The sequence below is a fragment of the Salmo salar genome, chromosome ssa16 (assembly GCF_905237065.1).
Source record: "Salmo salar chromosome ssa16, Ssal_v3.1, whole genome shotgun sequence".
NCBI lineage: Eukaryota > Metazoa > Chordata > Actinopteri > Salmoniformes > Salmonidae > Salmo > Salmo salar.
Window position 1 is genome coordinate 44,419,275 of NC_059457.1, and position 24,996 is coordinate 44,444,270.

General features: G+C 42.9%; 1 protein-coding gene across 1 annotated transcript in view; it reads left to right on the plus strand.

The window, feature by feature from the left end:
- The window catches only part of LOC106573931 (adenomatous polyposis coli protein 2), a 51,976-nt gene that overhangs the window by 6,000 nt on the left and 20,980 nt on the right, over positions 1-24,996 (plus strand). The window contains exons 2-7 of the mRNA XM_014149395.1: positions 18,140-18,301; positions 20,029-20,119; positions 20,295-20,586; positions 20,789-20,897; positions 21,838-21,951; positions 22,217-22,303. Coding sequence (XP_014004870.1) covers positions 18,161-18,301; positions 20,029-20,119; positions 20,295-20,586; positions 20,789-20,897; positions 21,838-21,951; positions 22,217-22,303 — 834 coding nt within the window. The 5' untranslated portion in view covers positions 18,140-18,160. The remainder of the gene's footprint in view (positions 1-18,139; positions 18,302-20,028; positions 20,120-20,294; positions 20,587-20,788; positions 20,898-21,837; positions 21,952-22,216; positions 22,304-24,996) is intronic.

A 24,996-nucleotide genomic window follows, 5' to 3' on the forward strand; every position in this document is an offset into this window, starting at 1 on the left:
CGAACCATCAAACAGGCAAAGTGTCAATACAGGACTAGGATTGAATCGTACTACACCGGCTCTGATGCACGTCAGATGTGGCAGGGCTTGCACACTATTACAGACTACAAAGGGAAGCACAGCCGAGAGCTGCCAAGTGATACGAGCCAACCAGATGAGCTAAATAACTTCTATGCTCGCTTCGAGGCAAGTAACACTGAAACATGCATGAAATGACAGTGAGATCACGCTCTCCGCAGCCGTGAGTAAGACTTTTAAACAGGTCAACATTCACAAGGGCCAGACGGATTACCAGGACGTGTACTCCAAGCATGCGCTGACCAACTGGCAAGTGTCTTCACTCACATTTTCAACCTCTCCCTGTCTGCGTCTGTAATACCAAAATGTTTCAAGCAGACCACCATAGTCCCTGTGCCAAAGAACACTAAGGTAACCTGCCTAAATGACAACCAACCCGTAGCACTCACGTCTGTAGCCATGACATGCTCACATCAACACCATTATCCCAGAAACCCTAGACCCACTCCAATTTGCATACCGCCCCAACAGATCCACAGATGATGCAATCTCTATTGTACTCCACACTGCCCTTTCCCACCTGGACAAAAGGAACACCTATGTGAGAATGCGATTAATTGACTACAGCTCAGCGTTCAACACCATAGTGCCCTCAAAGCTCATCACTAAGCTAAGGAACCTGGGACTAAACACCTCCCTTTGCAACTGAATCCTGGACCTCCTGATGGGCATGCCCCCAGGTGGTAAGGGTAGGTAACAACACATCCACCACGCTGATCCTCAACACGGGGGCCCCTCAGGGGTGCGTGCTCAGTCCCGTCCGGTACTCCCTGTTCACTCATGACTGCACGGCCAGGCATGACTCCAACACCATCATTAAGTTGTCCGACAACGATGAGACAGCCTATAGGGTAGAAACCTGACCGTGTGGTGCAAGGACAACAACCTCTCCCTCAGCGTGATCAAGACAAAGGCGATGATTGTGGACTACAGGAAAAGGAGGACCGAGCACGCCCCCATTCTCATCGACGGGGCTGTAGTTGAGCAGGTTGAGAGCTTCAAGTTCCTTGGCGTCACCAACAAAATAACATGGTCCAAGCACACCAAGACAGTCGTGAAGAGGGCACGACCAAACCTATTCCCCTTCAGGAGACTGAAAAGATTTGGCATAGGTCCTCAGATCCTCAAAAGGTTTTACAGCTGCACTATCGAGAGCATCCTGACAGGTTGCATCATTGCCTGGTATGGCAACTGCTCGGCCTCCGACCACAAGTCACTACAGAGGGTAGTGCGTATGGCCCAGTACATCACCAAGCTTCCCGCCATCCAGGACCTCTATACCAGGAGGTGTCAGAGGAAGGCCCTAAAAATTGTTCAAGACTCCAGCCACCCTAGTCATAGACTGTTCTTTCTGCTACCGCACGGCTAGCGGTACCGAAGCGCCAAGTCTCGGTCCAAGAGGCTTCTAAACAGCTTCTACCCGCCAAGCTTTAAGACTCCTGAACAGGTAATCAACTGGCTATGCCCCTCTTCTACGCTGCTGCTACTCTCTGTTATTATCTATGCATAGTCACTTTAATAACTCTACCTACATGTACATATTACCTCAATTACCTCGACACCGGTGGCCCCGCAAATTGACTCTGTACCGGTACCCCCTGTATATAGCCCTGCTATTGTTATTTACTGCTGCTCTTTAACTAATTATTTGTTATTCTTGTCTCTTATTTTCTTAATACTGCATTGTTGGTTAAGGGCTTGTAAGTAAGCATTTCACTGTAAGGTCTACACCTGTTGTATTCGGCGCATGTGACAAATAACATTTGATTTGATCATATGTCTGTCATTGGGACCCATGTATGGTTTTAGAATCTGTAGAGACAGCTATAGCTAGCAAAAGCCTTCCCCTTCTTGGTGTAGGCTTGTATAAACAAAAGGCCCAGGGCGTGTCACTAAGATTATGCGATCTTCTTTAGTTGTCTTTACCATGCGCATATCTCCCTTTACATCTGACATGTAATACGTCCATGTAATTGATGAAAACAAAATGTTGCGGTCACTTTTGAAGGACGTGTCCCCAGAGAGATAGATCGTTTTGGGTCTGGGTCATTTAAGAACTTGTGCACAGAGTTGAAGGCTGTCGCTGAGAGGCTTTTTGGCAAGTGAATTCCAGTCAACTCCGATGATAACACCGTATTGATTCTTCACTTAGTGAGCATGTACAGAAGAGTCAATCCCAGCTGTGACAAACTGATAGAAACCGTCTAGCTTTTACAGTCCATTCCCTAAGCTGGGATGGCCAATCAGTTCCAGGCTAGCAAAGATCTGTGCTGTTAGCATTAGCTGTAACATTAGCAATGTTCTAGCTAAGAAGACCTACTAACTATGTTGTGCTAGCTATTGTATGTGCTGGCAATGCTGTGTAAGCTATGTGCTAGCTCAATAAAAAAAACACTCTGCTCTATGGTATTTCCCCGTGCGAGGACAATCCTTCTGTAAGCTTAGGATGTGTCCACTTGTCATGACAGTCACCATTTTGAAAGAAGAAAAACATCTGTGTCTGGAAACCTCACATAACTTCACCATTAGAGAATAAACATTTGATCAGATTGCAGGACTTCTTCCCCCGTTCACAATATCTGAATAATTCATGTTCTGGGTTTCATTTTGGATGAAATTGTAAATGCTCCTCCTACTTGGGTCAATCGAAGTGTATTGGAATGACAGTATATTACCTGGCCTTTTGACCCCTAAAGCTCCATCTCTGTCAGTATGGGCTGGTCTGACCCCATGCTCAGTCCATGGAAGTGGGCTCCTCCATTATTGGAAAATGGGGCTGTGGTGGTGCATTTCTTGTAAGATGGAAAATGTCCCTTATACTGCTTCATACGTATAAGAACTAGTTTTCATTAAACACCTGTGTTTGACTATATATGTTTTGGACCAAATTGACCATAATAATAGGTAGGATCCAACAACCTGAGCACGGCCTCATTGTTAATCCGTAGCCTATAGCTATTATTCTATTGCATTTTATACTAGCAAAATACTTAATAGCGGTTTAGACATTCATCAACACCTTGAATGCACCCGCGGTACTGCCCTACTGTGAGAGCCTTGTTGATTCTTAACCTACACCTACAGTATGATAAGATTGATTCCATTCAATAGTGCACAAGGACAAGACAGCCTGGTTGAGGAGAGAGATTCTCAGGCTCGCCATATTCACTGGCAGGTGCCGTTGCCGTGGTAATCAGAAAGTCTTGAGTGAAAGAGTGATAGAGGAAGAAATGCAGCAGTGGTGGGCGGGCTTGTTGGTTGGGGGAGAATCCTAGTATGTATGCTACTCCTGTTCTTTGTTCCGGCCTCACATTCATGGCCTTCGTTTACTGTAGCGATATGACTCACACTGTAATTTATTTTATAATAACAGTGATAGCGTAATAAAAGTAAACCTATAGCTATGATAATCATGATAATGCAAATCTATTAGTTATCTTTTTTAAGACTGAAATACATGCAGAAGTTCAATAATGATAGAAAATTAGTAGACTATTTTTATTATAAATAATTATGAGTTTTTATTAATCATTACTAATAACAGTATTGTTACTACAGTATAAGTTGTGGTAAGAATGTTTTTACGGATTCGACTAGGGGATGAATTATTTTGTTCAAGCTTCCATTGACAGACAACAAACCTGCTATTAGTGGCTAATTACTTAAACAAATTACCATAATTAGAAAAACAAGATGGGAGAGGCAACAAACAGCTTGTTTTGCTCTGACTAACACTCATGGACCCCTGGACTTGAGCCCTTGACTGCTTAACCACAACAGACAATACTCAGAAACCAAGTGTGCTTGTTCTTTCAAACTCAGATCCCCCTTTATGTCCACGCAGCGTTTAAGTCATCGTCCGTCAGGAGACAGTGCTCTTGATTAGCCTCTGTTTCGCCTGACTTGGTTCGCTGGCTACAGAAACGCCAATTACATCCAGTGGATGTGGCTCAGACCTTTGGCTCCTATTGTGTTTGCATGACTGGAGATAGAAAGAGCCTGCTGTACAGAGCTGACTCGCTAATCACAGCACTGCTCGGCCCTAGCCCACTGCTGCTGTGGGGCATCTATGCTCTTGCATGGTTGATGTTCAGTCTGACCTTATAGGCGTGGAATGAGGCTCTGTTTTACGCTTTGTTGGTTTAGATTGTTTAGATTACAAAATCCTAAACTAAGTCCATTCGGGTTCATCTTGCCACACTGCTCCATAGAGAGTTGGTGTGTACTGTGTTACTCACAGTAGGTGAGATAGTAGTGCCAGCTGAAGGCTGACTTCTTCCAGGTTATGGGTTGTGTAAGCTCTGGTTACTGCATATATTAGTCACTCACTGATCAAAATAAACAGTCATTCATTGTCAGATTGCGGTTCTGAATGGAAACTGCACAGACCAGTTGTGAAGTAGGCAGCACATCATGTCAATGGCATTCGTTTGGCTGGTATCAATAGCCTTACACTATATGAGTTGCCCACTTAACCACACACAGCAGTGGTGTGATGTCCAACATGGTTGCAGGACAGAGGATATGATATGGCGTTGTTTTGCTCTATGACATCGATTACCTATACCCTCCTATTACCCCTTCTGCTTAGTTCGCCTTTATTCATCTCATCCTCTCTTTTACCACCTTTTCTGATTGTGAAAAGGGGATTGGCTGTTGCCATAGAAACTGCCTCGAACTGTAGGACGCCATTGGCAGGCTCGCTAACACTCGCACGGCTCCGTCTGAATTATATTCCTCTTGGGGACGATTTCCTCCTCCAGATTATCCAGCATGCATTGCGGCCCCACCAGCAGCAAATAGGACACAACATAAAGAGCCATGTTGGGGGGAAGAAAGAGAAAGGGAGGGAAAAAAACACCAGAGAAATAGTCATCAACTGACAAATGTCACTGCAATTAATGCTTTTGCCACCGGAGCAATTAAGATGGAAGAAGGTCGCGATAACATTGGCCCGCAAGCCAGCTCATGAATATATTGCTTTGATGGAAGAAACCTAATGGGCAAAATCAACCGACTGTATTGAATTCCCTTAGGACCACCATTCAGCATGCCCCCTCTCAGTCTCTACTCACTATCAGTGGCTGGCCTTCAGTAACACACTGCCACACTGCCTTCAAAGCTGTCCAGCAGAATAATAAATGTGTTTCATGTCTCCCACTTTGAAATGATAAAGAGAGTGGTGTGTTCAAGGCATGGGCAATGATGTGTCTCCATATGTCCACAGCCATTAGCTAGACATTTTGAGGCTGCTTTGTGCAGGCCGGATGCATATATTATCTTGCACCTGCCTATTTTCAGTACATATTGCCTTGCTTATCTCTATATGTGGATACAGATTAATGTGTAAAGGAATGCGACTCACTGATGAAAAAAGTAGGAAAAATACCACCTCTCATTGCTCCAACCCTCTGGCCTTCCCTGTGGCTCAGTTGGTAGAGCATGGTGTGTGCAATGCCAGGGTTGTGGGTTTGATTCCCACGGGGGGCCAGTACAAAAAAAAAATATGCATGAAATTAAAATTAAATGTATGTATTCACTACTGTAAGTCGCTCTGGATAAGAGCATCTGCTAAATGACTAAAATGTAAAAAAATGGTAGAGTGGCCAGACAGAAGCCACTCCTCAGTAAAGGCTCTTGACAGACCGCTTGAAGTTTGTCAAAAGGCACCTAAAGGAATCTCAGACCATAAGAAACCAGATGGCCTGAATGCCAAGCGTCATGTCTGGAGGAAACCTGGCACCATCCCTACGGTGAAGCTTGGCCATATACCACAACCCCCTCGGGCCTTATTGCTTAAATATAAAACATTTAAAGACGTACAATACTACATCAGCCTGATCTCTATTTTGTTCCACTGTGAATTCCCTAAGTGGTGACAGACACGCAGTAATGAAATGCAGCGCTATTCCAGCGGAGGGTTTGCCGCACTGACATTGCCTGCCTGCCCGAAAGCAGTGGTCCATAGCCTGACCTTTGTGACCCGCCAAAGGCGTAGATGCCCTCCCCAGTAATATAGAAGTGGCCTGAATTCTGCTGGTGTGTGCAGAAATACCTCCAATGTCTGGAAAGCACCTCCCCCCTCATCAACACTGCCGCTGCGGGGAGGAAATCTCATCACTCAGGCTGACAAAGAACTGACCGAGGTCCTTTAGCAATTCAGATGGCTACACTGTGCAGGAATGAACGTCTGTTCAAATGAAATTATGTGTCGTCAAAATCTATTGAATAATAGCCCTTTTTTTGTGTATCTGTGTGTATTCATAGGAGTAATTCTTAAACAAATACTTCCAGATAATATTTACAAAAATGAATGCTGCATTAACTTTAATTTCTTTGTTAAAAATAGAAATCATTGTAAGTCCATAATTAAAGAAAATGACTAGGGTGGACTGTATAAGGAGGCTAGGTAAGGAGTGATGTTGCCACTATGGTGCATCTGTAAGAATGAAGGAATCATTGTTGAAGACAAGGTTTCCAGTTCAGGGTATTTATTAACTAACAATTAAACCCAGCACAAGGACACGAGAAGTAGGATGGAGATTTGATGGCTTCTAAAGCAGGTAGGTTAATTTGTGATACAAGTTATGGGCTTGTGGTAGTGGCTGGAGCAGAATCAGTGGAATGATATCAAAATACATTCCAGCCATTATTTTGAGCCGTCCTCCCCTCAGTAGCCTCCACTGAAAGGTAGATACAACACATTAACATAGAAGACAAAGTGCCTTAACTAAGAAGAAATGTTAACCTCTTTTGGGTAGGGGGCAGTATTTTCACGGCCAGATGAAACACGTACCCAAATTAAACTGCCTACTACTCGGGCCCAGAAACTAGAATATGCATATTATTAGTAGATTTGGATAGATAACACTCTGAAGTTTCTAAAACTGTTTGAATGATGTCTGTGAGTAACAAAACTCATATGGCAGGCAAAAACCTGAGAAAAATCCAACCAGGAAGTGGGAAATCTGATGCTTGTAGTCTTTTCAAGTCATTGCCTATCTAACACACAGTGACTTAGGGTTCATTTTGCACTTCCTACGGCTTCCACTAGATGTCAACAGTCTTTAGAACCTAGTTTCAGGCTTTTGCAGTGAACAGAGAGCGAACAAGAAGGCCGGGAGTTGGTGACTCAGAAAATGACATGAGTTTTGTGGCGCGCATTTACGTGATGAGGTAGCTGTGTTCCATAACGTTTTTCAAGACATTGGAATCGTCCGGTTCAAATATTATTGAAGTTTTATGTTAAAAAGGCCCTAAAGAGTGTTGCTATACAACGTTTGACATGTTTCAACGAATGTAAATATAACTTTTTTTGACTTTTCGTTGTGAAATTTTGGGCGTGCTTCCTACATTTGGAGTAGCTTACTGAACGCGCTAACAACAACGAGGTATTTGGACATAAATTATGGACTTTATCGAACAAAACAACATTTATTGTGGACCTGGGATTCCTGGAAGTGCCTTCTGATGAAGACCATCAAAGGTAAGTGAATATTTATAATGCTAGTTATGATTTTAGATGACTCCAAAATGGCGGGTATCTGTATTGCCTGATGTATTTTTCTGAGCGCCGTACTCAGATTATTGCAAAGTGTGCTTTCCCTGTGAAGCTTTTTTGAAATCTGTCACAGCGGTTGCATAAAGGAGATGTTTGTCTATAATTCTTTGAATAACAGTTTAATATTTTATCAATGTTTATGATGAGTATTTTTCTAAATTGTTGTGCTGATTCACCGGCAGTATTGGAGGCAAAATATTTTCTGAACATCACGCGCCAATGTAAAATGCTGTTTTTGGATATAAATATGAACATTATCGAACAAAACATACATGTATTGTCTAACATTGAGTCCTAGGAGTGTCATCTGATGAAGATCGTCAAAGGTTAGTGCTTAATTTTAGCTGAATTTCTGTTTTTTTGTGACCCCTCTCCTGCTTGGAAAATGGCTGTGTGGATTTTCTTGTGTTGTCCCTGTCCTAATATAATCTAACTTTATGCTTTCGCCGTAAAGCCTTTTTGAAATCAGACAATGTGGTTACATTAAGGAGAAGTGTATCTTTAAAATGGTGTAAAATAGTCGTATGTTTGAGAACTTTGAATTATGACATTTTGTTGTTTTGAATTTGGCGCTCTGATTTTTCACTGGCTGTTGAATAGTGTGAACCGTGGGTGGGACGGTAGCGTCCCACCTGCCCAAGAGAGGTTTTAAAGTATAACAAACATGCTAACCAAACAAAGTTGGCCAGAAGGTAATTAGGGAATAGGTGGGCTGGCATGATCCTTCAGAACAATAGTAGGGCAGACGGTTGCGCTTGCTCTCTCTGAAAAGCCAACAATGTTTACATTTTCAAACTACTTGCCATGCAAGCTTTATGCTTGAAAATTATGTGTGAAATTACAGGCCCAGGAGAATCACTGTCGCAGGTGCTGTTATCACCAGTCATGAAGAGCAGGAAGGCGTTAATAATGCACATCTGTCACTGTTGTCTGAGTCTCCATAAAACGCAGAGTGACTGACTGCTTCAGGCATTATGCACAAATGCGTACTGGCTTCATTTGTTTTCATTGATGTCAAGGTGACTAGGGGGTGAATTTGATTTGTTTCTATATAATTGCATTAAAGCCACCAGAAGTGAGTCATATTCGATTTTTTGCATGCGTCATATATTTATGATACACTTTCAAATCCTTGAAATCTCATTAGCAAAGCAGCAATGGCTCCCTGCACGCAGTCATTTATCAAAATGGCTGCCATGTATTCCCTCACTGACAGCATTTCTGATGTTGTAAAAAGAGGTCCAAATCATCAAAGAACATAGCCCAGACAAAATCTATGAATTTGATGAATACATAATTGATGGGTACAGAGGTTTTAAAATGATGAGCAACTATAATAAGTATGCTGTAATGTCAATTTGATATGGTTTGGTATTCAACTGATGTAACCAGCAAGGCTCCCGAGTGCCGCAGCGGTCTAAGGCACTGCATCTCAGTGCAAGAGGAATCACTATAGTACCTGGTTCGAATACAGGCTGTATCACATCTGGCCGTGATTGGGAGTCCCATTGGGCGGTGCACAAATGGCCCAGCATTGTCGGTGTTTGGCCAGAGTAGGCTGTCATTGTAAATAAGAATTTGTTCTTAACTGACTTGCCTGGTTAAATAAAAATTCTCGTACCATAATATCATCCAATATCCATACCAATAACAGATTCTTAACAAGATGCTTAAACAAAACACAGAGCATCTGTGTCATGAGGCTTGAAAACGGGATAGACGCTCGCTGCCTTCTAGTCCTCTGTCTGTGTGTTTTGTAGCATATTGAATGGCCACACACAGAGTGAATACAGGCTCGGCCAAGCACAAACATTGATCAAAATGGAGCTAAACTTGATCTGACAGATGATACGTTTCTCTGTGTACCATCTGCTGTCAACCATACACTGCAGAGAGGAGCGATGTGGCCGTTGTTTATATGTATGGAAGAGCCCAAGCATCGCTCTTTCTGTCTATGTTGTTTATATAGTACATTTAGAAAGTATTCACACCCCTTGACCTTTTCCACATTTTGTTGTGTTACAGCCTGAATTGAAAATGGATTCAAAGTGGAATTATATATACACAATACTCAATGATGTCAAAGTGGAAATATGTTTTTTCGAAATTTGTACAAATGTATTAAAAATGAAAAACTAAAATGTAAAAATGTAAAAAGTATTCAACCCTTTTGTTATGGCAAGCCTAAATAAGTTCAGGAGTAAAAATGTGTTTAACAAGTCACATAATAAGTTGCATGGACTCACTCTGTGTGCAATAATAGTGCTTAACATTATTTTTGAATGATTACCTCATCTCTGTATCCAACACACTTATCTGTAAGGTCCCTCAATCGAGCAGTGAATTTCAAACACAGATTCAACCACGAATACCAGGGAGGTTTTCCAATGCCTCACAAAGAAGGGCACCTATTGGTAGATGGGTACACATTTTAAAAAGCAGGCTCCCTGTGGCTCAGTTGGTAGAGCATGGTGTTTGCAACGCCAGCATGGTGTGTGCAACGCCAGGGTTGTGGGTTTGATTCCCACGGGGGGCCAGTACAAAAAAAAATGCATGAAATGAAATGTATGAAAATGTATGCATTCACTACTGTAAGATGCTCTGGATAAGAGTGTCTGCTAAATGACTAAAATGTAAATGTAATCCCTTTGAGCATGGTGAAGTTATTAATTACACTTTGGATGTTGTATCAATACACCCAGTCACTACAAAGATACAGGCGTCCTTCCTAACCCAGTTGCCGGAGAGGAAGGAAACCGTTCTGGGATTTCACCATGAGGCCAATGTTGACTGTAAAACAGTTACACAGTTTAATGGCTGTGGTAGGAGAAAACTAATGATGGATCAACAACATTGTAGTTACTCCACAATAATAACCTAATTTACAAAGTGAAAAGGAGGAAGCCTGTACAGAATAAACATACTCCAAAACATGCATCCTGTTAGCAAAAAGGCACTAAAGTAATACTGCAAAAAATGTGGCAAAGCAATGAACTTTTTGTCCTGAATACAAAGTGTTATGTTTGGGACAAATCCAATACAACGCGTTACTGAGTACCACTTCATATTTTCAAGCATAGTGGTCACTGCATCATGTTATGGGTATGCTTGTAATCATTAAGGACTGAGGCGTTCTGTTTTTCAGGATAAAAAATAAATAGAATGGAGCTAAGCACCGGCAAAAGTATAGAGGAAAACCTGGTTCCAAGATGGCGTAGCAGTGCAGACTTTGTTTGTTGTTCTCCCGTGTACATTTTGTATTTTTCGTGTTTTTGTATATATTTCAATATATTTTCAATCTCTTTTTCGATTTTTTAAATTAAATATACCTTCCGGCAACCCGCCTCACCCAATGTGATACGGATCTGCTATTTTTAGACCTTATAGCCAGAACCTTCATCAGAAGCTAGCAATCAGAAGCTAACCAGCTAATTAGCTACTAGCTATTTAGTCATTGCTAGCCACTGCTAGGGGCCTTTACCTTTAGCACAGACACCAGCCACTTTTAGCCTGGATAATACTTGCCAGCCTGCCAGTCTGCATATCGGACAGTTTTTCTCCACTACAACACCGGATTTCTGCTGTAAGCCCTGGACCATTACTCCAGATCATCGCAGCTAGCCTGCTGCCACCGAGTGGCCCAGCCCCGAAGCTAGCCTTGAGCCAGGCCCATCTCCCGGCCTGCTCAGTGGACCCTATAATCACTCGGTACACAGCTGATACCTCCTGGACTCTTCACTAACACGACTATAATCCACTACACCACCGGATTCCTGCCGTTAGCTCTGGACCTTTGCATCGGATCATCGCTGCTAGCTAGCTGCTACCCAGTGGCTATAGTGGCTAACGCCCTTGTCCCGAAGCTAGCACCAGTTAGCTGCAAGCGTCGGAGCAGACACTTCTACAGCCCCGGCCTGCTAATTTTTTTGAACGCCGTGTCTCCTGCTTGCTAACGTAGTAACGACTACCTAGCGGCTTCCCTGTTTCATCTTTCCTTCCAGTTCTCTGCTGCCAATGACTGGAACGAACTGCAAAAATCTCTGAAGCTGGAGACTCATACCTTCCTCACTAGCTTTAAGCACCAGCTGTCAGAGCAGCTCACAGATTACTGCACCTGTACATAGCCCATCTGTAAACAGCCCATCTATCTACCTACCTCATCCCCATACTGTATTTATTTATTTATCTTGCTCCTTTGCACCCCAGTATGTCTACTTGCACATTCATCGTCTGCACATCTACCATTCCAGTGTTTAATTGCTATATTGTAATTACTTCGCCACTATGGCCTATTTATTGCCGTAATTAACTTACCTCATTTGCCTCACTGTATATAGACTTTTTGTTTTCTTTTGTTCTACTGTATTATTGACTGTATGTTTTGTTTATTCCATGTGTAACTCTGTGTTGTTGTATGTGTCGAATTGCTATGCTTTATCTTGGCAAGGTCGCAGTTGCAAATGAGAACTTGTTCTCAACTAGCCTACCTGGTTAAATAAAGGTGAAATAATTTTTTTTTTTTAAATCTATTGCTGTTCACTGGACCCTATGAACACTTGGCTACATAGGTGATGCCTGCTGGACTGTTCATTAATCACGGTACTCCATTTTGTTTATTTTGTTTATCTGTCAGCCCCAGCCTCAAACTCAGGCCCTGTGTGTAGTTAACTGACCCTCTCTGCCCAATCATCGCCATTTTACCTGTTGTTGTTGTCTTAGCTGATTAGCTGTTGTTGTCTTACCCGTTGTTGTCTTAGCTAGCTCTCCCAATCAACACCTGTGATTGCTTTATGCCTCGCTTTATGACTCTCACTAATGTCAAATAGCGCTTGTATACTGTTGTTTAGGATTATTATCATTGTTTTAGTTCACTGCGGAGGCCCTAGTCCCACTCAACATGCCTCAGATACCTCCTTTGTCCCACCTCCCACACATGTGGTGACCTCACCCAGCATAACTAGTGCGTCCAGAGATGCAGCCTCTCTTATCGTCACTCAATGCCTAGGTTTACCTCCACTGTACCCGCACCCAACCATACCCCTGTCTGTACATTATGCCCTGAATCTATCCTACCACGCCTAGAAATCTGCTCCTTTTATTCTCTGTCCCCAACGCACTAGACCAGTTTTGATAGCCTTTAGCCATACCCTCATCCTACTCCTCCTCTGCTCCTCGGGTGATGTGGAGGTTATCCCAGGCCCGGCATGTCTCCAGGCGCTCTCATTTGTTGACTTCTGTAACCGTAAAAGCCTTGGTTTCATGCATGTTAACATCAGAAGCCTCCTCCCTAAGTTTGTTTTACTCACTGCTTTAGCACACTCCACCAACCCTGATGTCCTTGCCGTGTCTGAATCCTGGCTTAGGAAGGCCACCAAATATTCTGAGATTTCCATCCCCAACTACAACATTTTCCGTCAAGAAATAACTTCCAAAACGGGAGGAGTTGCAATCTACTGTAGAGATAGCCTGCAAAGTTCTGTCATACTTTTCCAGGTCTATGCCCAAACAGTTCGACCTTCTAATTTAAAAAATGAATCTCTCCAGAAATAAGTCTCTCACTGTTATAGAACCCCCTCAGCTCCTAGCTGTGCCCTGGACACCATATGTGAATTGATTGCCCCCATCTATCTTCAGAGTTCGTTCTGTTACTAGATGCCCTCTAAGCTAGATGCCCCCAATCTCACACAAATTATCAAGGAACCCACCAGGTACAACCCTAAATCTGTAAACATGGGCACCCTCATAGATATTATCCTGACCAACTTGCCCTCCAAATACACCTCTGCTGTTTTCAATCAGGATCTCAGCAATCATTGCCTCATTGCCTGCATCCGCTATGGGTTCGCGGTCAAAAGCTCCCTAAAACATTTCTGCGAGAATGCATTTCTAATCGACTTGGAAGGATATTGACCTCATCCCGTCAGTAAAGGATGCCTGGTTGTTCTGTAAAAGTAATTTCCTCACCATCTTAAATAAGCATGCCCCTTTCAAAAAATGTAGAACTAAGAACAGATATAGCCCTTGTTTCACTCCAGACCTGACAGCCCTTTATCAGCACAGAAACATCCTGTGGCAGATTGCACTAGCATCGAATAGTCCCCCCGATATGCAACTGTTCAGGGAAGTCAGGAACCAATACACGCAGTCAGTTAGGAAAGCAAAGGCTAGCTTTTTCAAACAGAAATTGGCATCCTGTAGCTTTAACTCCAAAAAGTTCTGGGACAATGTAAAGTCCATGGAGAATAAGAGCACCTCCTCCCAGCTGCCCACTGCACTGAGGCTAGGAAACACTGTCACCACTGATAAATCTACGATTATTGAGAATTTCAATAAGCATTTCTCTACTGCTGGCCATGCTTTTTTCCTGGCTACCCCAACCCCGGCCAACAGCTCTGCACCCCCCGCAGCTACTTGCCCCAGCCTCCCCAGCTTCTCCACCCAAATATAGCAGATGTTCTGATAGCAGATAGCAGATGTTCTGAAAGAGCTGCAAAACCTGGACCCGTACAAATCAGCTGGGCTAGACAATCTGGACCTTCTCTTTCTAAAATTATCCACCGCCATTGTTGCAACCCCTATTACCAGTCTGTTCAACCTCTCTTTCGTATCGTCCGAGATCCCTAAAGATTGGAAAGTGCCGCGGTCATCTCCCTCTTCAAAGGGGGTAACACTCTAGACCCAAACTGTTATAGACCTATATCCATCCTGCCCTGCCTTTCTAAAGTCTTCGAAAGCCAAGTTAACAAACAGATCACTGACCATTTCGAATCCCACCGTACCTTCTCCGCTGTGCAATCCGGTTTCCGAGCTGGTCACGGGTTCACCTCAGCCACGTCCAAGGTACTAAATGATATCATAACCGCAATCGATAAAAGACAGTACTGTGCAGCCGTCTTCATCGACCTGGCCAAGGCTTTCGACTTTGTCAATCACCGTATTCTTATCGGCAGACTCAACTGCCTTGGTTTCTCAAATGACTGCCTCGCCTGGTTCACCAAATACTTCTCAGATAGAGTTCAGTGTGTCAAATCGGAGGGCCTGTTGTCTGGACCTCTGGCAGTCTCTATCGGGGTACCACAGGGTTCAATTCTCGGGCCGACTCTTTTTTCTGTATATATCAACGATGTCGCTCTTGCTGCGGGTGATTTCCTGATCTACCTCTACGCAGATGACACCATTCTGTATACATCTGGCCCTTTTTGGACACTGTGTTAACAAACCTCCAAATGAGCTTCAATGCCATATAACACTCATTCCATGGCCTCCAACTGCTCTTAAACGCTAGTAAAATTAAATGCATGCTTTTCAACCGATTGCTGCCCTCACCCACCCACCCGACTAGCATCACTACTCTGGACGGTTCTGACTTAGAATATGTGGACAACTACAAATACCTAGGTGTCTGGCTAGACTGTAAACTCTCCTTCCAAACTCATATTAAACATCTCCAATCCAAAATGAAATCTAGAATCGGCTTCCTATTTCGCAACAAAACCTCCTTCACTCACGCTGCAAAACATACCGTTGCAAAACATACCGTTGTAAAACTATCCTACCGATCCTCGACTTCGGCAATGTAATTTACAAAATAGCCTCCAACACTCTACTCAGAAAACTGGATGCAGTCTATCACAGTGCCATCCATTTTGTCACCAAAGCCCCATATACCACCCACCACTGCGACCTGTATGCTCTCGTCGGCTGGCCCTCGCTACATATTCGTAGCCAGACCCACTGGCTCCAGGTCATCTATAAGTCTTTGCTAGGTAAACCTCTGCCTTATCTCAGCTCACTGGTCACGATAACAACACCCACCCGTAGCACGCGCTCCAGCAGGTATTTCTTACTGGTCATCCCCAAAGCCAACACCTCTTTGGCCGCCTTTCCTTACAGTTCTCTGCTGCCAATGACTGGAACGAATTGCAAAAATTGCTGAAGTTGGAGACATATCTCCCTCACTAACTTTAAGCATCAGCTATCTGAGCAGCTTACCGATCGATGCATCTGTACCCAGCCCATCTGTAAATAGCCCATCCAATCTACCTGCCTCATCCCCATATTGTTTTTATTAACTTTTTTGCTCTTTTGCACACCAGTATTTCTCCTTGCACATCATCATCTGCACATCTATCACTCCAGTATTAATTTGCTAAATTGTAATTACTTCGCTACTATGGCCTATTTATTGCCTTACCTCCTCACGTCATTTGCACACACTGTATATAGACTTTTTCTATTGTGTTATTGACTGTACGTTTGTTTATTCATTTACATTACATTTACATTTAAGTCATTTAGCAGACGCTCTTATCCAGAGCGACTTACAAATTGGTGCATTCACCTTATGATATCCAGTGGAACAACCACTTTACAATAGTGCATCTAAATCCTTTAAGGGGGGGGTTAGAAGGATTACTTTATCCTATCCTAGGTATTCCTTAAAGAGGTGGGGTTTCTTATTTTGGTTTTTTATTCCATGTGTAATTCTGTGTTGTTGTTTGTGTCGCACTGCTTTGATTTATCTTGGTCAGGTCGCAGTTGTAAATTAGAACTTGTTCTCAACTAGCCTACCTGGTTAAATAAAGGTGAAATAAAATAAAATGTGTAAAATAAAATTCAGTCTACTTTCCACCAGACACTGGGAGATGAATTCACCTTTTAGCAGCACAATAACTAAAACACTAAATCTACACTGGAGTTGCTTACCAAGAAGACAGTGAATGTTCCTGAGTGGCCGAGTTACAGTTTTTACGTACATCTACGTGAAAATCTATGACAAGACCTGAAAATGGTTTTCTAGCTGTAATGAACACGCTGGGAGACAGAGAGCTGGTTTCAAGCGCAGCGCACAGCAGGTGTTTATTTGTAAAGGACCACAGCAGGAGGCAGGTAGCTGGGTCCAGGGGCAGGCAGAAGGTCATACACAGGAGGAGGCAGGTAGCTGGGACCAGGGGCAGGCAGAAGGTCATACACAGGGGGTCCAAAAAGACAACAGTACAGGCAGGGAAAAGGCTAGTAACGTAGTCTGGGAGATCAGGCAATAGGTTGATAACAGGAAATCTGATAGGCTAAAGTACAGGCAGGGATTAGGCAAAAAGGCGTCGTTAGTGAGGCAGGCAAAAACGATCATACATGGGAGGATTAAATTATGGGAAAAACAGAGCTCCGAATAGAAGTCTGTCAGAAAACAAACAATACCTCACAATAATGGGGTGCAACAAACTGAACTAAATAGTGTGTGATAATGACACACCAGTGTGTGAACAGGTGATCAGAATTCAGGTGATTGGGATCTGGAGAGTGAGCTGCGTTCAGGGGATCTATGTGTTTGAGAGTGTGAGCTGGAAAGTCGGCTGGAAAGTGAGCTGGGTTCAGGGGATCTACGTGTTTGAGAGTGTGAGTTGGAAGCAGATGTTACACTAGCAAAGATAAACAACCAACATGACAGAGCTTGAAGTATTTATAAAAGAATAATGGGCAAAAGTTGCTTGAATAATTATGAAAATGATGATGTTGCACAATCCAGATGTGGAAAGTTCTTTGAGACTTACCTAGAAAGACTCTCAGCTGTAAGCACCGCCAAATGTGCTTCTACAAAGTATTGACTCAGGGGTGTGAATACTTATGCAGATATTTATGTACTTTATTTTCACTAAATGTGAAAAAATTATAAAAACATGTTTTCACTTTGTCATTATGGGGTATTGTTTTTAGATGGGTGAGCTATTTTGTATTTAGGGACTGGGAGATTAGTCAGGCTTGAGGGAAAACGCACAGAGCAAAGTACAGAGAGAACCTGCAAAAACACCTGCTCCAGAGCGCTCGGAACCTCAGACTGGGTCAAAGGTTCACCTTCCAACAGGACAACAACCCTAAGCACACAGCCAAGACAACGCAGGAGTGGCTTCGGGACAAGTCTCTGAATGTCCTTGAGTGGCCCAACCAGAGCCCAGACTTGAACCGATCGAACATCTCTGAAGAGACCTGAAAATAGCTGTGCAGCGACGCTCCTCGTCCAACCTGACAGAGCTTGAGAGGATCTGCAGAGAAGAATGGGAGAAACTCCCCAAATACAGGTGTGCCAAGCCTGTAGCGTCATACCCAAGAAGACCTCAAGGCTGTAATTTCTGCCAAAGGTGCTTCAACAAAGTACTGAGGAAAGGGTCTGAATACTTATGTAAATGCTATATTTGTAAAAAACAAACAAAAAAACCAACATTAAAACCTGTTTTTGCTTTGTCATTATGGGGTATTGTGTGTAGATTGATGAGGACAATTTTAGAATAAGGCTGTAATATAACAAAATATGGAAAAAGTGAAGGGGTCTGAATACTTTCCAAATGCGCTGTATTAGGAAATAAACTGCCTGTTTTCCTATAACTGTTGCTGCAAAGACACAATGGAATTATAATAAGCAATGCTTAATGTGCTGGAGTTAGCCATGAAACTTATCTCCAACGCTCATTAACCTCCGGCACCACTTGTTCTTCTGCCTTGCAGGGACCACAACATTGTCTGAAGATGGCAAACTCCACGGCTTCCTATGACCAGCTGGTCTACCAGGTGGAAGCTCTCCGCCAGGAGAATTCCCATCTGCGGAGAGAGCTGGAGGACAACTCCAACCACCTGTCCAAGCTGGAGAACGATACCACCGACATGAAGGTGAGAGAGGTTAGAGGGACGACCCCAGGGCTAAGGGAGAAATAAGAATAGGAGGATAACATTGGGGTTTTGATTTGATGATTGGTTAGAAAGGTGTATTTTCAAGCATTTCCAGATTTCCTTGACCTCTTCATTTGTTATGTTTATTATTTCTATGCATCTGGACTTAAAGATTTAAAAAGTATATAAATATATATGAAAGACACAGATGACAATATGTTGCTATGATGATAGCTCATAAAGATGGCAGCAATTGTCGTTTGTTTTTTAAAAGGACACATTTTTAATTTAGGATTTTCTCTATGTCTACATTCCTTCCATTTTGTCAAGCCATGGCTAATAGTATGACTTAGATACAGATAGGACATTTCCCCATTCAAAATGCACTCAGTTCTGCCTCAGATCGACAGAGTTCAGCCCCAATTCTGAAGGACGCTGTAGACTTCATGTAACTCCTTCGCTAGTGACCCGGTTTCTCTCCTGAGTGACTGAAGACACTAATGCTTCATGGCTAGAATTCCTGGCCTGGATAGATGAGGCACTAGGCTACCCTTAAAATCATTCCTCTTTCTGCACTGATCTAACCAGTTGTCCTCGTTACAGTAATGATACCAGCAGGGATTGAGACAAGCTGCAGAGGAAGAAGGAAACCATTACACCCTATAGCCTGCTAAGACATTTTCTCATTATCGATTATTTTGCTGCTTGAAATCCCAGCTTGTCTGACAGGATATTTCTTCTTTGATATAGTCCTTTTTTTCTCTGTGGCTAAACCTGCTTCAAATTTCTGTACACTCCTCCCTGTCACACCATGTGCAATTAGGATTTACTGTTAGGTATCTGTCTGTTTGTCAACAAAACATTTGGCTTTTATAGACATGCATCATAATAGGATATCTGTGTCAGGGTCTGTGGTGATATTATAGCCTAGGTCACAGTTTTGTACCAGGCTAGCATTAAACGTTGCCAGAATCACAGCTTGTGGGGAGTTTGGATTACTGGCAGAATTAGGGACCATCCCAAGAGGGGTGGAATCAGGGTTTCCAATGTGCTTTAATGTGGCTTTAGCCTAAATGCTGTGTACTGTGGACTACCACTGAAACACTGGTTACCTGATTCTGAGGCATGAGCAGAAAGGTCAAAACACATATCATAATCTGGTTATTAAAAGCGTCCCACTCGTCCTTCTTTCATAAAAAATTATTTCAGTCTGAATTGACAGCAACATCAACCATATAATAGTCTGGATAGGTCACCATTTTAAGATGTAATTGTAAGTGCCAACCCCAGTTCATGCTGGTCCACCCTATCACTCCTCTGGCACACAGCTGATTATCCCCAGCTAAAGCCTTTATATTCCTGAGGGCAGCTTGAGCTATCAGTAGACAACCAGGACGCTCTGTAGGGAGCTCACAAAGCCAGACACTGGTGGCAAACAGATCTAACCTTCCAACCTCAAAACAATCCCTTGGAGAAGATTGATTTGAGGAAAAGGCTTGGATCTTACATTGACTTGGCTGTGATTTCAGGCGGCATACTGAGGAAAAAGAAAGGACATGAATAGGAGGCATACAGTAGATTGTCGTTGCTTTGCTTTTTTCATCTCTAGGAGGACATTGTAATCCCAACAGGTTGTGACTCATTTTTGGTTTCACTGTGGCCACAACAATTTCATTTGACTGGGTTTCTGGTTGGACACAGATAGTGAATTGCTTTCTCTTCTCTAGGGGGTTCTGAAGGGGCTGCAAAGCAAACTGGAGCTGGAGGCTGGCACTTTGGCCTCCTCCGGGAGGACTGATGTGCTGGACCAGCTCAAAGGTATGTGTGCCTTAACCCTGTGCTTTTCTGTCTATTTTCTCACCATTTAATGTCTGTTTAGACTGATATTGTACACAACTCATTAATTAATTCAATATCAGCCATTTCAATCGTTCATTTTTAGAAAATAAAATCATATTTATTTTTCCAAATATTAATGACATTTCTCTCTCAGAGTTGCACATGGACTTGACCAACTACTATGAGCTGAAGTACCAGCCGCAAAACATGCACATTCTCCCAGACAGTCTAGCCAGTCTGGCAGCTCAGTCGGGTGACATGGACGATTGTCTGGCCTGCTTGCCTCCCTCCTCCTCCAGAGCCAGGAGCCCCCTGCGGCCTTCATCCCACCAGAGCTCCTCTCTGTCTGGGGAGGGCACAGCTGTGCACCCTGGAGCCTTGGCCAAAGCCATGCTGGGAGACGGACGCATCACGGCCCAGCATCTGGAAGACCTCTACAAAGAGAGGTTAGCGCTTTCCCATAGTTCAATCAGATGTATGTATTACTAGTAATACTAAATCAAACATTTTTTAAATAATACCTTAAAAATAATAATTCACTATAAATCACTAGTCCCTTCAACAACAAAAAAGTGAGGTACTATGAATCCCCAGTGATGTTGTGGTGGGTGGTAGTCAAAGTGTTAAATGTAGCTGTGTGTGTTCCAGAACGATGCTGCTAAGTGAGATAGACAAGGAGGAGCGGGAGCGTCGCTGGTACTACAGCCAGCTCCAGGGACTGTCTCAGCGGCTGAACCAACTGCCACGCATCGACACGGTGAGAGCACTTTTTAACACCACTGAGTCTCCAGAATATTCTCTCCTGCACGGTGCTCAGACACAGTGGACCATAACAGACAGCAGTACAGTACAAAGTATACTTGTACTCAGCATTCAGTTGCAGGAAATGTAGGCACTTTTCTTTTTAACTGTCGCCCCCTCGTATTTCATTGTGTGCTTGTTTGAAAATGACTCTTTGGAAACAGTTTAGAGTATGAGTAGACCATTACTTTATTATTTCATAGACAGACACAACATGTCTTATTGCTCATTGCTTTCTTGCATGTTCATTGTAATGAAATCAACTCACTATTGTTTTAACAGGCGCACAGGCGAGAGTTAAACCATCAAATAGAACAATGAGCCAGATATTTCACAGGATGTATAAATGTGAAGCATCCACTTGGTGTTTCCACTCACTACCAAATATGGTGATGAGAGGAGGCCCAGCGGCCGGCGGTGGGAGAAGATGGAGCGAGATGGATTTTGGCCGACATTCTGCACATTTTTTCATCAATGAAACATTTGGTCTCCATACAGTTTTCTCTTTCCAAAACTATAATCTGTAACAAACAGAGTGGACTGCTTCTTAAAGACTTTACCCTTTGCCAAAGTTTCACATTTTTTGTTGTTGTTTCGAAGAAGTGCACGGGTGAATTCAGTTATTGCACACGCGCACTTCACAGAGTAGGCGTTCCATAACAGAAATATGCAAATAAATGCTAGATTGCGCCAGTAGGATCTCTCTAGCGCATGCTTGGTTCTACCCACTATGATTAATTTGGTCCCATTGGAAACAACAGACTCTGGTCTATCTTGGGTTAAATATTTGGTTAAACTCTTTGGCAGAGAAGATAGCATCCATTTTGTTTCAGAATGCCCCAAAATGGAGGCTTGTGTTGTGCGCAAAACTAATCTCTTTTTCCTTATCTTAACAGTTCTCCATACAGATTGACCTCATTCGCCAGCAGCTGGAGTTCGAGGCACAGCAGTTGCGTTCTGTCATGGAGGAACGCTTCGGAACCAGCGATGAAATGGTCCAGAGGACACAGGTAAGGAGAGGCACTCTCTGCCATGTCTGTCTCTGTCATGGCAACACACACAGTAACATTTGGCAACTGTTCTCAATATCTTCACTTACATTATTGCGTGTGGAACTTCTTTCTGAAACATGTTTTGGATGCAACACACACATTTTACATGAAAAACCAAGAAATTAAAACTGCTCTCAGAGGGTGTTGTACAATGTTTGGACAATGTTTGTCATGCCACAAAATGACTGTGGTGACTAAAGACTCTCTCTCTGTCTCCCCTCAGATCCGTGTGGCTCGTCTGGAACAGCTGGAGAAAGAACTACAGGAGGCCCAGGAGTCCAGAGGCACCCAGGAGAAGAGCCTGTGTGAGGTGAGAACACAGTTCGGACATATAAAGTTTGTATTTGAAAACTATTTCTAGATGCATATTTTCAGTTTTTCCCGAACCCACCTCAGTCGCGCAAAAGAAGGAAGCTCGTCCTGCTCTTGCTGGCACATGCGCAGATCAAATACACCGCAGTAAGTATGATTAAGAAGTTTACATGTCCTTGTAATTTGAAAGATCACTCATAAAACCAGGTGTTTTAATCGGCGTATGCTTACTTCGATTATGACCTAACGCCGATTTAAGATAAGCAGAGTAAGGTTTTTACATGACTAATGCCATACTCGGCTTACTGCCATAATCAGTTTAATATCAAATGATTAGTCTGCATGTAAACATACTGTATTCAGAGATTGAGACAAGCAAGTGACAGTGACAGATAATCCTGTGTTCTGTTTTCACAAAATGATTTTGTACTGTAAAAATGAAAGATGACAAGGATTATTTTCTCTCAGAGGTGATTTATTTATTTCACATTGTCCGCCGTCTCAGTAGCTTTCAGTCAATTTAGATCATATTGTCAATTTTCCTCGTCCTCACTACTTCCTCTCCTGCGTCTTGTCAGCACTGCACTGAATGTTTTATTTGTACTTTGAAATATTGAGGCTATGTGATTACTAGGTGGGGTGTTCACAAACAGATGCAGGTAGCCTAGTGGTTAGAGCAATGGACAAGTAACCGAAAGGTTGCAAGATTGAATCCCTGAGGTGACAAGGTAAAAATCTGTTGTTCTGCCCCTGAACAAGGCAGTTAACCCCCGTTCCTAGGCCGTCATTGAAAATAAGAATTTGTTCTTAACTGACTTGCCTAGTTAAATAAAGGTCAAATAAAAAAAATGTAGTGGTACACTGACACATGTGTGACAGAATCTGTGATGTTTGATGTGCCTTCTAAAGTATATTTACTGATCACACAGGCACACCACTGTATTGGATTTACAATACATATTAAATGCTATGCCTGGAAAACCACAAGCTTCTCCAGCTCATTTAATATGGATGAGAAACAGACTAGAATGTTGTTTTCATTTGAAAATGAACACTCAGTAATTGTGAATTTAACACCAGGTTTGGAAATGTTTCAATTGGTCCTTTTTTATATAGTCATAAGATATTCATAATTTTACTTGAGGGGGTTCCACTTAGAGTTCACTTAGAGTTATGAACTACACTGAACAAAAATATAAACGCAACATGAAACAATTTCTAATATTTTATTGAGTTAAGGTTCATATAAGGAAATCAGTCAGTTTAAATAAATTCATTCAGCACTAATCTATGAATTTCACATGATTTGGAATACAGATTTGCATCTGTTGGTCACAGATACCTTTTTTTTTTTAAAAGGTAAGACATGGATCAGAAAACCAGTCAGTATCTGGTATGATCACAATTTGCCTCATGCAACGGGACACATCTCCTATCACATGGAGATGATCTGGCTGTTGATTGTGGCCTGTGGAAGGTAGGCCCCACTTCTCTTCAATGGCTGTGTGAAGTTTCTGGATATTGGCGGGAACTGGAACACGCTGTCGTACACGTTGATCCAGAGCATCCCAAACATGCTCAATGGGTGACATGTCTGGTGAGTATGCAGACCATGGAAGAGCTGGGACATTTTCAGCTTCCATGAAATGTGTACAGATCCTTGCGACATGAGGCTGAGCATTATGCTGAAACATGAGGTGATGGCGGCGGATGAACGGCATGACGATGGGCCTCAGGATCTCGTCACGGTATCTCTGTGCATTCAAATTGCCATTGATAAAATGCAATTGTGTTCATTGTTTGTAGCTTATGCCTGCCAATACCATAACCGCACTGCCACCATGGGGCACTCTGTTCACAACGTTGACATCAGCAAACCACTTGCCCACACGACGCCATACGTCTGCCATCAGCCTGGTACACTTGAAACCAAGATTAATCTGTGAAGAGCACACTTCTCCAGCATGCCAGTGGCCATCGAAGGTGAGCATTTCCCCAGTTATTATGGCGAACTCCAGTCAGGTCAAGCCCCTTGTGAGGACGATGAGCATGCAGATGAGCTTCCCTGAGACGGTTTCTGACAGTTTGTGCAGAAATTATTTGGTTGTGCAAACCCACAGTTTTATCAGCTTTACGGGTGGCTCATCTCAGACCATCTCGCAGGTGAAGAAGCCGGATGTGGAGGTCCTGGGCTGGCGTGGTTACACGTGGTCTGTGGTTGTGAGGCCGGTTGGACGTACTGACAAATTCTCTAAAATGACGTTGGAGGCGGCTTATGGTAGAGAAATTAACATTAAATTCTCTGGCAACAGCTCTGGTGGACATTCCTGCAGTCAGCATGCCAATTGCATGCTTCCTCAAAACTTCAGACATATATGGCATTGTGTTGTGTGACAAAACTTCACATTTTGGAGTGGCCTTTTGTCTCCAGCACAAGATGCACCTGTGTAATGACTGTTCTGTTTAATCAGATTCTTGATATGCCGCATCTGTCAGGTGGATGGATTATCTTGGCAAAATATAAATGCTCACTAACAGGGATGTAAACAAATTAAGCATTTTGTGCTTATGGAACATTTCTGCGATGTTTTATTTCAGCTTATGAAACATGAGACCAACACTTTACATGTTGTGTTCATATTTTTGTTCAGTATAGCTTGAATAAATCATTTTGGACAATTCGATTGAGGC